Consider the following 15,635-nt stretch of genomic DNA (forward strand, 5'->3'; position numbering starts at 1 on the left):
AGAGATCATCACCCTGATCAAATTAAAAAAGGCACTGTACCCTGACCTGTTTAACACTGTTCTTGTTGTCTTGCAGTTGTACCGTTTAACTGTGTGTATGTTTATGTCTTAAACGTGCACTGTTGAGCCATGTCAAAGGAACATTTCTGTCGTCTTGAATCTGGAAACAGCATAATCAAATTGCATAAACAACACACAAATATCAAAACCGTTGTGTTTCAATGAAGAAATATGATGCTGATTTTGTACTAAGTTCTGTAATCCTAGCTTAACGCCCCTGCAAAATGAGAGCATAACAATGAACAACACCCACACGCTGCAATCAAAACTAAACTATATATCTTGGCTTCCAACCTTTCAACAAAAGTACCAAGAGATTGTGATTTTTTCAGCAGCTGTTACACAACAAAACCAGTTGTTTGTTAAATTGCATCTTAGACAATGATAACTGTACTCAGCTGCTGCAGAGTTTTGCTCAAGTTTGATACAGAGTCGACTGTTATGGAAGCTTTATTGCATCTCTTAATGTACAGTCCTCTGGGCCAGGATTGTAATAAAGGGTTATATAAATAAATTAACTTCAATTTGACTGGATTGTTTTTGTGTGCATGCTTATCAGATACCGCGTTTGCTGCACAGGTAAATCATTTTAAATTGAAATTGTGGGAAAAATCCATCATGGGACACTGAAGGTTCATTAACAATCACAGTGCATGTAGACATGAGAACACATGCATCCCTGACAATGACAACAAACATCTGCTGGGAGGGATGTGACAAGGAGGGGGCTGCTGCCAGGAAGGAATTAAAAATGCAATGAATTTTTCTTTCTTTGGAGGGGGAGAAGAAATTAGGAATAAATGTTTTATTTCTCACTTGATTTCCAGCAGCAGATGCAGATACAGGCCATATGGAGCCGTTCAGTCGACAGGAGACATTTTGGCCTACTTTGTTTTTTCAGTGTGCATTTTGAGTTTAGAGCATCACCCATCTGTCCGACAACAGGGCACAGATGTAAATGAGCTCCTTGGACCACATGAAGAGTTGTCCAGGAAATGACTTCATCATGTGCAGACAAAGCGGCACTTGGCAAATTGAAGCTTTAAAGTTGACTTAATATCAGTAGCTTGGATTAACACCAATGGTAAAAGAAAAAACAAATCACTTTATGGCCTGATTTATCTATGCTGCTTAGTGGAGGCTAAAATGGAAGCAACCATATTAGAAACATGTGCAATTTCATGCCTGAGTTGTGTTTGTAAAAGTGTTACGAGCGTGCCTACGGCGCAAGGGGAAAATATTGGTTTCTGCAAGACAGAGGCAACAAAGAAGCTGATGGTGCTTGGGGAGGGGTGTTGAGGAATGGCGCTCTCTCAGTCTGGCTTTAACTGTCTCATAAATCCTGAATGCCAGTGTGATGCCAATTAGCAACCATCTGACTGATGAAAACAAGACTCCAGAGGAATTTTGACCAATTGGCAGAAGGTTAACCAGGATACTGGTACAGCACGAACATGTGACAGTCAAATCAGTCGTTTGAGGTAAAAAGGCCACATACCTAACATTTCAGTTCGGCCTCTAGTCTGTAGTGACAGCATTAGTGGGGAAAACAGTCTTTCAACACAAACCCTGTTGTGGGTCTGCAGTGTAACAGCTCACAGAAACTAACAAAAGACGTAATGACAATCAGGCAAAATATGCCCTCACAATTCCACAACAACAGCAGTGCGGGGAGTTTATTTCTAAGCATGGACATTAAAATACCATTAAGTCAGTAGTTATGAAACACCTGCTATTAAAAAAAAAAGAAAAAAAGAAAAAAGAGAAAATGCATATCAGGAGCTTAAGGACATGTCTGACTACTTCTGCTGGCTCGCCCCAGGCACGCCGGGGCCAAGTAAGCATTGCTCAGGCCATAATGAGTGGAGGGAGCGCTGAACGCATTTAGAGACAGGACTGTGCCTTGTGGTAATGTGCCAGTTCATTACATTTTGTGACAGTGCGGGCTGCCTGCTCCGAGCATTTCCTCTGTTTGTTCAGTTACTCAGCTCCATTGAAGGTAATGTGGGTTACATAAATACTGGCGACAGTCTGAGGAGGAGTCTTCGGGACTCTTCTAATGCACGCCATGTTCTAACAACTGTTGGTCTCCCCCTCGCAGTTGAGAAATCGCAGGGGTAAGAAAATAAAGAGATGAGAGATGGAAATTTGGCAGGAAGGTTTCTTGATTTATCATCTCTTTGACAAGATCATGGTCATTTTTTTTCTCCTTTTTTGTTTTATGACATTTGTTGATGATTTCCTGTCTTTATGCTCAAATAGTCTGTCTTGGAAAATGTTCATTGTATTGAAAATCACTTTAGTAATAAGCTTTCCACAGATGGTACAGCCAAAACTAATCAGTGGATGATTTATTTTTCCTAAAAGTTGTCAAAGCACCACGTTAAAGGCAGCAGTGAATAGAAGTCATTATCTATCCGGTTGTTACCTGGAATCCTTTATGCAATTTCCAAGAGTAAAAAAAAAAAAAAAACATTAGAGAAATGATAAATACCCTCACTCATTAGATTTCCTTAATTGTAAGAGACAACATAGTCACCTGTAGAAGTAGGAACAGCCTCGCACTGTGTTGTGTGTGAAATGCTCTTGGCTCTTCTCATTCCCAAAGTCCTCCAGGGGGTCGGACCACAGCAGGTCGCACATTGGTCCGTATGCTGGAGGCTCTTTGAATCTGTCTAGCTGTGGAGGAAAAAATGTGAGCACTCTTGTCAGCCTGTTTGACTGGAAAAATTGCACATGAAGTGCACATACTACTGCAGAGAAATTATACCGCTTCTTCTGTGAGCGTCACGCTGGCTGCTGCTGCCGCCGCCGCAATCACAATTAAATCGTGACTAACATTCACTGAAGTGATATCATATTCTATTCAAAGAAGAAAGCAGCGGAATATTTAGGATCTACAGTATGGATGAAGTGTCAGACAGCACTCATCTTTCAGTACCTGGCTTCTTTTTTTTTTATTTTTTTTTTTTTTTTAGACCTGAAAAAATTTGACGGCAGCCATTCTTTTGGAGCAATGAACATAAATGACCCTGCTTTCAGCCAAGGATAGCTCTTTCTCGAACAAAAGCTTGTGGATTACTGGATGGTTAGCATGACGGACACTTCAATAGAGCAAATTCTATTATGCATGCTCTCTGATTGCAGCCATAAAATCCATTTGGAATTATTGAATTAGTGGGAAAGCAGAATCTGACTCTAACATTTTTTAATCAGTGGGAGGACCAGACCGGTGCTTACAATCCCACATGTCCAAGTCCCGAGCAGCATTTGAGACAGATCTGGTAGAACTACTTCATACATTACAAGCAAGGTTGTTATTTTCAAAGCACATCATGCTAAAATGAAAATAGTTTTTTTTCCCTCATTAACTTAGAATGAATGCATAAAATACATGAAGCTCCAATTTTCAACAAATGATGTGTATTTTTAAAGCCATTAACAGCCACCTGGTGTTAAACACGTACACACACAAGCACACACACGCACACACACACCGTTGCTTTATGAAATTAAAGAGAAAATGGTCTGAAATCACACATACTTTCCTGATGTCGTCAAGATTTGTGATTTCTGGAGACAGTCCTCCGTGTACACACAGGAACTGCTGGTTCATAAGTGCAGCCAGGGGAAGGCAGTCGAAGGCGTCCATACATGCGTCATACACCCTCTCTGAATACTTAATTCTACCTGTCATGGGGGGAAACAGGGCAGGGAAAGGAGAGCATGCCAAGTCAAACAACGCAGCTCTCATACATTGGGGCAGTGTGCTAGCCTGGGACGGAAAGGCTTTTCAAAGTGCCAAGAAACTTCCCAAACACATTTTAAAAACAGCACAATTTCACAGCGCCTTTGTGTTTTTTTTCCTACTCCGTCTGAGTCCAACAGAAATACTTCTGACATGTGTAAATATTAAGAAGGGCAAAAATCTGACTGATTCCTGTACCAGGCCAGAGGGCACTTTTAAGTGAGCGTTTGAGGTCAGTGGCTGAGCTGGACGTATAATAAACAACTTTTAGAAAGAATAACTCAATTCTCCTTCCACTCTTGACAAAGTCTCACAGACTTAGACTCAGCTTAGATCAATGGTAAAAAAAAAAGAAAAAGCGTTACTTACATTCCTGCTTAAATGTGAAATACTCTGTTAAATGTCTACATTCATGATTCCCACGCAGCAAAAACAGTGTTTTGGGGTACAGGATCTTTAAGGCCCACAAGTACAGCACACACTGAAACAAAGAAGAACAAAAAGCAGTGGGAACAGTTAGCTTGTCATCTTTAAATAACACTGGGGATGAAACAGCAAGTCGGACTTTGTCGACTTCAAAGTGTGGCATAATACAAGAATTTCTGCTTATAATGAAACATTCATGCAATACATTCTGTGGCACGTTTAAAGCTTGCTGGAGGAGATGATAAACCTTCAGGGGAGTTATCGGATGACAGTTACACCACACTCCATTAAAATATGTTTTATTGATAAAAGTATCATGTTTCAGGCGATGAGATGGCAGGAGATATACACAGGATCTAAGTAAATTCCTAAATTCAGTCTCCGTTTAAATAAATTGTGTTTCATATTAAAATCGCTCTCTATACATAACCCTAAGCTATACCGTGACATTTGCTATCCAGGCTACATGTGAAGTTATTACAAAGCCGATTACCACTCCAATATCTGCAGCCCGATTTGATCTACGCTCAAAGAAAGCTATTAATAAGCACAACTTCAGTTGGGCACATGGTGTGTGTCACACTTGATTAGGCCCTCATGAGGACAAAAGCAAATACACAGACTCACTTCAATACTGAAATACCCTCTGTCAACGTAGTCCCCCAGGAAAAGGTAGCGCGTGGATGCTGGTGATCCTCCTACTTCAAACAGCTTCATCAGGTCAAAGAACTGTCCATGGATGTCTCCGCACACTGGAATGAGGCAGAAAGAGGAACAAAAGCACATCAGCTATTTTTACCGATGAGAAACAACAGATGAAAGCTTCCATTACATAGTGAGAAGCTTTTTGTTTATTTCCATTTTTTCCATCAGATGCCAAAAACTATCCCAGTTAATCTGGAATATAAAACTGTAGAGGATGTCGTGGTATCCTGTACTCTGGAAAAACCTTAATTAGGGAGACATTTTATCCAGCAGTTCACTATATAATCTTTAATTAGTTACAATTAGTTTATTAAATAATATGAAATGTATGTGCTTTTGTAAGTGAAAAAGGCATTGTTGCTTGTCAGCTCTACTGCCCATCCTCCAGGATATTATGCAAAGAAAAGAAGAAAGAACATAAAAACAATGCTGATTTGTACCACATAGGACACATAGTAGGTGCACTGAAATGAAGAGTTTAATCTGAATTCCTTCCATTCAAAAAGATTGGAATATAACGGTAAATCACATTCTGTACCAGGCTATGGGGCTTTGCATTTCTGTGGCAGTAGCTACATGTTAGAGGTTGAAATGAATTCAATTCAAATGTCATATCATAAATGACACTGCCATCAAACTTGTTTCTCAAGTGATATTGCCATCTTCCTCCAAGCACAAACCCGAGTTCTTCAGTGCACACAGTTTTCTATATAAAGTCCAATATGGAAATGAATCACAAAAACTGGCTTCAACGTGCATTTTCATGCCTTGCTTTTCCACCACATCCTCTTTCCTTTTTCTTTATAACCTTGAGGCGTTTCAACTAGTGAGACTTAATTTGAACACCTATCCTTGCCAAATACACTAAAAGTTCATTGGCTGAAACCACTGGAAAGCTTTCAGTAGTATCCATCTGTAAACACATGCTGCTAAGTTAACTGTGATTACAAATCTGGCTTGTCATAGCAATTACAAAGAGATAATCACCATGAACACATTAACCTTATCCAAATAATGCTGTCAGTCTGTTACTCCTCTGGAATTCTCAGGAATCCCCGTACATTCACAGCTACAGCCGCTGTATTGCTTGACATGACTCTAGTGTCATGTCAGTTCCATACAGCTACTAACAGCACAGCAGTCAGCTGTTAAGTCGAGTCAGGGGAGTGTTCGGGGTTGAATGCATCTGCATCAGAAATCAGCAACCGTAAATCACTCCACCTGGATTGGTTTTCCTATAACCCTATGTGACCCTATACATTATTACTCCCTGGGGAGACAAGCGGAGCAGAGGCCACAGGAGATTTGCTTCTTAGGAGCAATTGACTGACAGGGTGCATGTGAGGTCATTTGATTTAAAAGCCTTTGGTCAATTTTGTAGCTACTCTAAAGGTTGGTTCAGGGGGTCAGTTACACCTAAACTAACCCTAACCCTTCATCTAAGAAAAAAAAAACCTTGTTTTCTCAGGCTTTTAACCACAATAAAATAAAATAAAATAAAATAAAATAAAAGTATGCAATAATGGTGCTGCTTCCAATTTTCTAATGTTTTTCTTCCATATTTATTAGCTTATATGAGAGGAGAGGAGTAGACTATGTCTGATGTGAAAAAAAGAGGCAGATGCTATTCGTTATTTCTGCTTGAAACTGGCCTTTAATAAGCGCCTGAAAGAGGCAGAAGTTTAGAACACCACACGGCGTATGGTAATTATGAAACAATTCATTGCAACAATTTGCACCATCCTGTAAAAAACAAAAACAAAAACACAGCACTTAAGGTTCCATTGGGTGTTCCATATGCGTGTAAATGGCCGATTAGCTACTGTGTGACTATTTTCACCCAGGTGCAAATAGAAACTCTATAAAAAAACAAGAACACCGATCATCCGGTTGTGTCCTAAAATAAATTGTGTCAGAGCTCAGGGGTCATCCTTCGGACAGCCACCATGTTACAAATGACATAACACATCGCCACTGTGGCTTTAATTGGTGGATTATGAACAATATTTAACTACACAGCCCTAAACTGATGCAGATGTTTTGCCCCAATAACAAAATATAGCTGTGACAGTTACGTAATAGAATGAATGATTTGAGAAGATATGTTTGTATCAGTGCATAGTTTTCAGTACACAGGCATGCACATACAAGAACATGCATGCTAATAACCTTGAGTTCGCATATTTTTCTTGGGAAGCGGGAGCAGAACTCTGTGAGAAACCACAGGAGATCCCGGGATCTGAATTTCTGGGATTTAACCTTATGTAGCGGTCTTCCCCTGAGAAGAATCCGGCTGATTCCACAACAGATTAACACTGACATTGAATATATTCAACTTTGTACTGGCCTGGGTTAAAAACATCACTTTATTCATTTTCAGTACTGCGGCGGTTGTAGCGTCCTGTTCTTCTTTATCAGGCCAGTTCTGCTGTAAGGATTGTTAGCCTGCTGGCTTGAATAAGCCTGAATTAGTTGTAACTGCTTTTGCAATTCTTGTGAATAGATTGCAATCTAATTTGAGAAGGACGCAGACTTTCTTTTCGCGAGGGGGTATGGCGCTTTATGAACTGTATCTAGCAGCAAGAATTACAATAAGAGCCTGTGAAAAAGTGTTTCAGAGAGATACCCAATTAGTGGGAGCTTGAGGACAGCGTTGGAGAGCAATTATCTCAAGTTACGAGCCTCGTGAGACAGCTCTAAGAATCAGCTCTCCTTGACTGTATCGTAAACCTCCGTTTTACCATTTGTCTTTTATTAAACCCACACTGTGCAACGCTTTAAATCCACAGCAGGGGCCAACTTCAAAAAGGAGACTTTTTATTTGTGTCCGATTTCTAAAGATGTCCTTACTCCCTTGCAATCAAGCCAAGCCTACTACAAACATGAAGCATTGGCCTATTCTAAATTGGTTGTAAGGTTCCTGGAAAATAGATTTAATGGAACAAAAATGGCTCAATCAGTGCTCGAATAAATGGAAGATAAAGTCTAGCTACTGCTTTCTTAATGTTCTTATTTACTGGCACTGTCATTACGTGTATGTACTAGAATAAATCCCCCAAATTTCTATCAATTAAGTTGTATTGTGCATGATCATGTTCTTCAATAAAAATCAATGAGTCTTTTTTGTATTTTTCTACTTGATATAGACATTTGTGCATGACAGTGATGGAGGGAAGGGTTAGGATAGGTTTAAGTATTGTACTTGTTCTGTTTCAATTTCCAATTTATTTCCTACAGAAAAGCCTCTAATTTCGGCAAAATTATTCCATTTCCTCTTTGGACTTTTACGTGGCCATTTGTTGAGTGATGACAGGTGGATTGAGAGCAACATTGTTGATATTTCATTTGATCTAATTTATGACTCAAATCATTTATGTGTGTTTGTTTAATTCATGGTTAAAATACCTGTTTTACTTACTACTACTACTATAAAAATAAAAGTCTATTTCACTGTTTAAATGAAATTTTAATTGAGGTATGTCTGACAGAGGAAATTAAAACCTACATTGTTAGTATTTACTTCCTATGTCTGTGAAATCTCAATTGTATAATTGTACAAACAAGCAGCCATTAAAGCAATAAATATTTTTTTCTGTCCTGAAATCAATAATTTGAAGGCCTCCTTTTACAAAATCTTTTTGTAACATCTTTTATCTGCATGCTGGCTAGAATTCATGTTACATATACTACTTAAAATCAAGATGCAATAAAATGTGAATATATTTTATCTTACACATGTCAGTAATCCCAGCCATTTATTTTGCTTTACCCAGAAGGGCCTGTGATGCTAAGGCTGGTTATTGCTATGGGAACATCCCAATAGCAGCCAATCCTTTCAACAATGGCAGTTATATCGCTGAGGGGGAAAACAGAAACAAGTCTACGCTGCTGCTGACCTGATAAAGGACCTCTACCAACATCACCAGTGGCAACAATGAAATGCATCTATTGTGTAGAAGCAAACAGATGGATGCAATACACAACCATGTGCTTTGTAAAGCGATTGCTTAAACAACATTCACATTTAACTGAGCTCTTTAGTGCAATTCTGTCAGAAGGGATGACCACCAAGAGAGAATTATTGTGAAAATATACACAACAATGAGCTTTTTAAAAAACTCAGTCATCACAGGGAAACTAACAATATTTTCATGTTTTCAGAAGTGAGCGCTGCAGGAGGGAGTCCAGTAAAGGAGTAAAAGGCTGCAATTTCACCTGAAGCACACGTCAAACACACTGTGTGTGGGAGGACTACACCTCCAGCTGACCTTTTGGAAAGCTGTCACTTGCTGGTGAAGAAAACAGCGGGGTGACACAGCAATGGCGAGAGTTCAATCACTGGCCGAAAAGAACCAATGTGGTGATCACTGTGAGTTGTAGTCACCTCATTCGTGCAAGCGCGGACGACGCTGGTCGATGCAAATCAAACAGAAATGCTACAACGGCAACTCCTCCAGTTCAGAGCTCTGCTTTATCACAGCAAACACACAATCTGCTCCAGTACACCTACAGACGTGCTTTGCCTCCCTCCCTCTTGTCACACAACACACAGAAATGAGGTGAGAACCAAAGCCCACATAAGAAGAGCAGGTGGGAGTACATTATCTGGAGTGAGAAACAATTCGTTCTGGCCATCTCCTGCTTGTGTGCTAAAGTGATCTCCCTGAGTAGCAGCATATCAGCGGGCAGCAGCTATTGAGTGGGTGGTGGGCATTACACAACCTGGCTTCAGAACCTACACAGGCCACTCCAAAGGCCGGGCTCATTGAGCGAGAGAAATCCACGCCGAGGCAGACTGTGCCAGATCATGTTTTGATTGAGACTAGATGATAACAATACCCCAGGTTTTATGATGGCACTCTCTGAGAGCGAACATCCTGCAGAGCAGGCGGAGGTGGAGCTTGCAGTCTGTTATGAACATCAATCTGTATGCAATGTTTAAGAAGCTGCTATCAACAGTACAGCAGCAAAATGTTAGAATGTCTGATTTAGAGTTGGACCTCAAAAGACTGTGTTTTTGTAAACCACTGGCGCAAACCCTTTAGAAATGGGATTTTTGAGGCTGATACCAAACGATATTTGAGAATTTTAAAGTATGCTAATGATAAATTGGCCAATAGTAAATATCTTACACTCTAAATTTTGCACTAATCATGGCACCAGTACCCAAACATCTGGTGAATAAACCACTGGGTACAGGAGAGTTGTGCATCGTCTTTGAATTTTGATGGACTAGCAATGAAGCTCACACGAATCTGTACCTCACTGTTCTCAAAGACAGAGAATTACATAATTGCATAACATGAATACACTTCTGAAAAGGACCATTTAAATTTGTTTGGTGAAAGAAGTTTAACCAAAATTGAGAGCAGTGAGATAAACTTGTCAGCGCTCTCTGATGCAATAATGGCAGTTTCTAAGTCCTCAAAAACATCTTTGGCATTTCTCAAACATAATTTGTTATTTACTTACAAGCCAACTTACATACATCCATCAATATATCTGCAATAAAATAGAATCAACCCGACCAATTTATCAGTCTAGGTTTAATAATTTTCAATTCTGTGCTCTGTCTGGAGCTTGGCACATGAAATATTTAAATGCCTTATGTGGAATATTTCTGTATTTATTTATTTTTTGTTATTATTATTATTATTATTAATAGCTCATTTTCTTGTGCTGGTAATAGCCTGTGCATATGTGTTCTCCCTGTCTGTATTCACTTATGCCAAGATAAAGTAGTGATTGAGTGATTGATTGATAACCATAAGTGTGTTTCTCATTGTAAGACTATTACATAAGGACCTACTGGAAAGGTTTAATAGCTTTGCAATGCTGCACAGAGCAAGCACACTACACATTAAATTCATAAAACTGCCATCATCATCATCATCACCAAGGTCGTACTAAGACCTTTTTACGTTATGGAACAGAAATTCCACAACCAAGGTCTCCATCACAGTTTCATCAAAGATATCTAATACTATGAAATACAAACAGCTCAAGGAAAACACATTTCATCTTAGATAGATTTCAGATTCTAGTTACTTCAACATTTCATGAAAAAATATCTTGTTTTTAGTGTTTTAACATGTTGGAGACCAAGCTCCAACAGGGTCAAGCACCTGCACTGCAATCAAGTGCATGAAGCTCGTTGTTGCCTGGTGATGTGGCTGTAGAAGCTCTGCTGATGGGTGACTTGTGCGAAGGCCATGGGAGCAGCTTGTACTCAGTGGCCTAAGCCAGCTCTGTTCGTCATACACACCCCTCCCTCCATGAAAACCCCACCTGCCATCTGGCCCGACTAGGAAGTGACTATGTGAGTGTGAGCAGCAGAAAGAGGGGGAGAGATAGCTGACATGTCACGGTGCTTTGCATCTATGATAAATATTTACATACTAATTTGCTGACCATGTGTCATGCTGGAATGGGAGGTGTGTTCATGGAGAGAGAGAGAGAGAGAGAGAGAAACAGAGAGAGAGAGAGAGAGAGAGAGAGAGAAAGAAACAGTCCCTGAGCGTGACACAGAAAGATAAAACATGGCAGACAGAAAGAAGAGGAGTACTGAGGGAAACAAAGAAATGTTTATAAAGAACGGTGTGTGAGTTTGGGAGCGTGCTCGAGAGGGAGACACAGCAGGATCACAAGCACGCGCAACAGAGAAATCCTTGTTGAAAAGGACTACTGAGTGGGAGAGGGGTTGAGACAGGGGTGTTGCGTGGGAGTGGAAAGAAGTGCTTCATAGCCGCGCTCGTGTACACAATTGCGCGCACACAAACACACTCACAGCTCCTCTGGATCCTCCACTTGCACACAGACAAGAAGCTGGAAATACGTGTTCACTTGTGATGGAGCTTTTTAGAGTTTAACTGAAAATCTGACCGATGCGGCAGGTCAATGTAAGAGCATGTTTACATGCAAGAAACAAAACTGATCAGATTAAAGCAGGAAATCGAGTAATGTTTTTACATGTCCTCAATAATCTGATCTCTCCCGCGCCTAACGCCATATTTTTGAACCAGCATTGTCAGATTTTATCTTTGTAAGTTAATATCTAAAAATTACACGCTGTCACTTTAAGAGATTTTTTTTGGTTTGAGCACAAGCACAACGAGGACAAGCTTTGAAAGATCACAGCTTTTCCTTCTGTGCATATGTGTTTGATTTTTACAAATAGCCCGCTGTCTCACTATGGAAATTAACTTATTTAGTGGTTTTTGGTTTAAACTGGAGAATCAATACAATTTTGCAGACTTTCAGTCTGAATTAGGATTTAATTCGTTTGGATACACTGGTGCACAGCTCATTTTTCCTTTCATCTCTCTATGTTGCATACACAGTGATACTTTGTCACATACACAATTCACTCAAAAGCCTTTAAGAAAGCCGGTTATGTGTATACATGGCTAAATAAACAGAAATCTAGCTGTTTATTAGGATTTCTCTTAATCCTTTGCTTATGTGCCTGCAAACCCAAAGACAGGGGCAGCACATCAGGCTTATGATTGCATCTTTTTGTTAAGCTTCACTCTCTTAAGCAGCTAGACAGGATACTCTCTTATCATAATGGCCTCAGTAAACGATGCACCCACACTTTTGTTTAAAAAGAGCCATGCATTCATGAATTTAAGTAAGAGCGAAGCCTGCCAAATGTTAGAATGGATCTCTCTGTCTCACCATATTTTGGGAATGGTCTCGTATTAGGAAATGATGAGGTTGCCATAGAGGCTTTGAGTAGGTCTCTGCCTCTGATTACAACAACATCAAAGAAGCCTCATCAGAAAGTCTAATGGAGGAACAGGGCACTTGACCAGGAAGAAAGACAACAATAGATGGACTGGATCTGTGCATATGCATCAGCGAGCCTCCTACAGTATGTCCCTTCCCAGAGGCAGGGATGAATGAGCTGAACTTCAGCTGCAGGGCGCTTCTCAGATAAAATAACTACAAAAAAGAAAGAAAAATAAGTATGTACAAACAAATGATGAATGTGTCAGCTTGCACAGCTTCACCACAGTGGTAAATAGCTCTGATAAAAGGAGGGAAATGTGTCCTATTACCATTTTCAAGGTTAACAGCTGTTTTTAGATTCCCCTCTCAGCATTAAAACAGTATTCTGCTGAGGTTTTCTGTATAAGAGCAGTGTTTTAATGCAAGTAAGAGAGTGAAACTGAGCTTGTTAGTTTTGCCAAATTGGATGAACTACACTTGTGTGTATCCTAAAATAAAATACACACTGCTATGGCTGGCTACATGGCCCACGTGTGGCCTGAAGGCACAATGACTCACTTGATTAAGAAAATTAAGTTTCGATAGTGCAGTAAGCATGCAGTCCTCTCCGAGGAGAGCACAGAGTGTGTGTTTGTGTTTGTATTGTAACACGTGTGCAAGCTGTCTAAGTATCCTGACATATAAAACAAACAGAAAGGCCTGTACAAGTTATTTCAAATTAATGTATTGTAGAATTTTGATTGTGATATCATCATCTGTCATTTGTTTGTGTACTTTACAAAAACAAGCACAAATTCTGCTTTCTGAAGTAATGAACTTTTGCATTTAGAAAAAAAAAGATACAAAAGAGTTCAGACACAAACCAGCAATCAATACACTTGTTTGAGTAGTGATAGAGTAGTGATAGTGCATGAAGGCAGTGACCTCACACTCTAGTGACACCTCTTAGAAAAACCCTAATTTGTTGGTGGTGACTTCCAGCTGTGTGTGACCAAACACAATGTGTCATATTTGACTCCTGACCTGTCACAGGAGCCTCGATGTCCAGCAGGTTCTTCTCTGAACGCAGGATGGCGGCACCCTCTCCTATGAGCCTCAGAGCCACCGCTTCCTCCACGCGGCCCTCCTTGGTTAGGTGAGCTTTCAGCACGTCCACTTTGGGCTTCCCGTCGCTGTCAAACACCTCTTTAGCCGTCAGCCGGTGACTGGGGGGGAACGGGACAGCTGCAAGGGTTAGAAAAAAATAAAAAGAATCATTACGGGTGATATACTTTCGTAATATATTTACAGTGCTTTAATATACTTTTCAATGACAAAGGGCTTATGAGAATACACAGTTAATTCCACATCACTGAGCAAACGGCATTTAAGCTGTTTGATTACAAGGTACTTTGTACCTTCCAGGGGATCGACTCCCAGCAGGAGAGGGAGTTAGTGTTCACTCCCATGCTTCCCGCCCTCCCTCTGAGACAATTTACCAGATTGCTGCTATGATCTGTGAGTCATTCAATTTCCAATATTTATAACAGACCCACACAGTTTCTAGTTTGCTTGGCAACATTCATAGCAAAAGAGATTACACTTTGAAAATGAAGCAGAGAACTGAGATATCTTTTGTTTTATTAACATAAGAAGCCTTTCATATGAGGACAAAGTCTACATAACATGAGTATTATCTTGCAGGGTTTAATGTGTAACCATCTCTTTATTTAAACATGCTCTGTTTTATGTGCATGATCAGAAGAATAGAGACATAATATTCAGCCTGACTTGCATTTTTATTTATTTGCAGGTCACAATTATTTAAAGGAGTAAAATTATGAATATTTCTGAGTCTTGAAGGCATCATGGAAATTAGACCAAATACACAACATATCTCTTTAACTGTCGATTTACTATAATTAGTGGTTTATAAAAAGAGAGATTTTCACAGAAATTCCACATGCTAAAGTAATTTGGATACAACTGATGCATTCAAAAGCCTGAATCCTGTTTGCTTGCATTTTAATTTAAAACAGTAAACTTTCCAATCAAGCATGAAAATTAGATGGTGCACATTTTCTATGTAAATAGCCCAGTGAGTCTTTAGACAGACTTTAAATGAAAGGCATCTTCTTGTTAGCAAAGAGCAGAAACCCCACAATATAACTGTTTAAAATGGACCTCATGTCACTGCCATTTAGCAGCTGATCATCAAACACATAAAAACGAACTTTACGTTTTCAAATGAAACTCATTAAAAGGTACTTTTAATGGCCTCCACCTTAGCAAAAGCCTAGTGTGTTAATATTTCGTTTTTACAACCCCCTCATGAGCGTATCACTTACTGACAGAAAAGGTACAAAAAGGTCATAATTAAAGACCACATCCTGTGGACCTTTCAATTCAGCAGCTTCACGGACTTTAAAAAATAAGACACGCTCTTAATTAAGGTCCACTTGCAGACTTTGCACATAACACACGGGTGTGACTAATGTACTAAGCCAGTAGCAAATAGTGTTGAGTTGGTGTGTGTGTCTGTGTATGTGCGTTCACATCCATCCTCCCCAAAGGTGACATCAGTGGTAATTAGACCTGAACTTTATCTGTGTCACACTGTGCTTAGTGACAGACGATATTTGGGATCTCAACTGCAGTAGTTAAAGCTTTCTAACAGGTGTACGTTGAAACTGCAGATTTACTGGACTCACAGAGTTGTACCCTGAATATGTTCAGCATTACAGTCTACAATAATCTAAATCATCAAGGTGTTATCTAACTGACAGTACACATATGTACACATATATCTACATTTGTCCTTAAAAGCTGTGCTCAGTCCACACTTGGATCAAACTCTAAGAGAGCCTGAAGCCAACGAATGACATGGAAACCTATTTGTGATATCTGAAAGTCAACATTATGATGCTGGCAAGCTTTATGGAAACTAGCTAACTACTCTACCTAGCTGTTAATTATTTGCTCCTTA

The 15,635-nt window shown here is 39.7% G+C and overlaps 1 protein-coding gene across 4 annotated transcripts in view; it reads right to left on the minus strand.

The window, feature by feature from the left end:
• The window catches only part of LOC130164170 (protein phosphatase 3 catalytic subunit alpha), a 62,737-nt gene that overhangs the window by 23,472 nt on the left and 23,630 nt on the right, over positions 1-15,635 (minus strand). For all 4 annotated transcript variants that reach the window (XM_056368701.1, XM_056368699.1, XM_056368702.1 and 1 more), the window contains exons 2-6: positions 13,694-13,894; positions 4,862-4,986; positions 4,178-4,289; positions 3,605-3,750; positions 2,600-2,739 (exon numbers count right to left, since the gene is read on the minus strand). In XM_056368701.1, the coding sequence (XP_056224676.1) occupies positions 2,600-2,739; positions 3,605-3,750; positions 4,178-4,289; positions 4,862-4,986; positions 13,694-13,894 (724 nt within the window). The remainder of the gene's footprint in view (positions 1-2,599; positions 2,740-3,604; positions 3,751-4,177; positions 4,290-4,861; positions 4,987-13,693; positions 13,895-15,635) is intronic.

The sequence above is a fragment of the Seriola aureovittata genome, chromosome 23 (genome assembly GCF_021018895.1).
Source record: "Seriola aureovittata isolate HTS-2021-v1 ecotype China chromosome 23, ASM2101889v1, whole genome shotgun sequence".
In the NCBI taxonomy this organism is placed as follows: Eukaryota; Metazoa; Chordata; class Actinopteri; order Carangiformes; family Carangidae; genus Seriola; species Seriola aureovittata.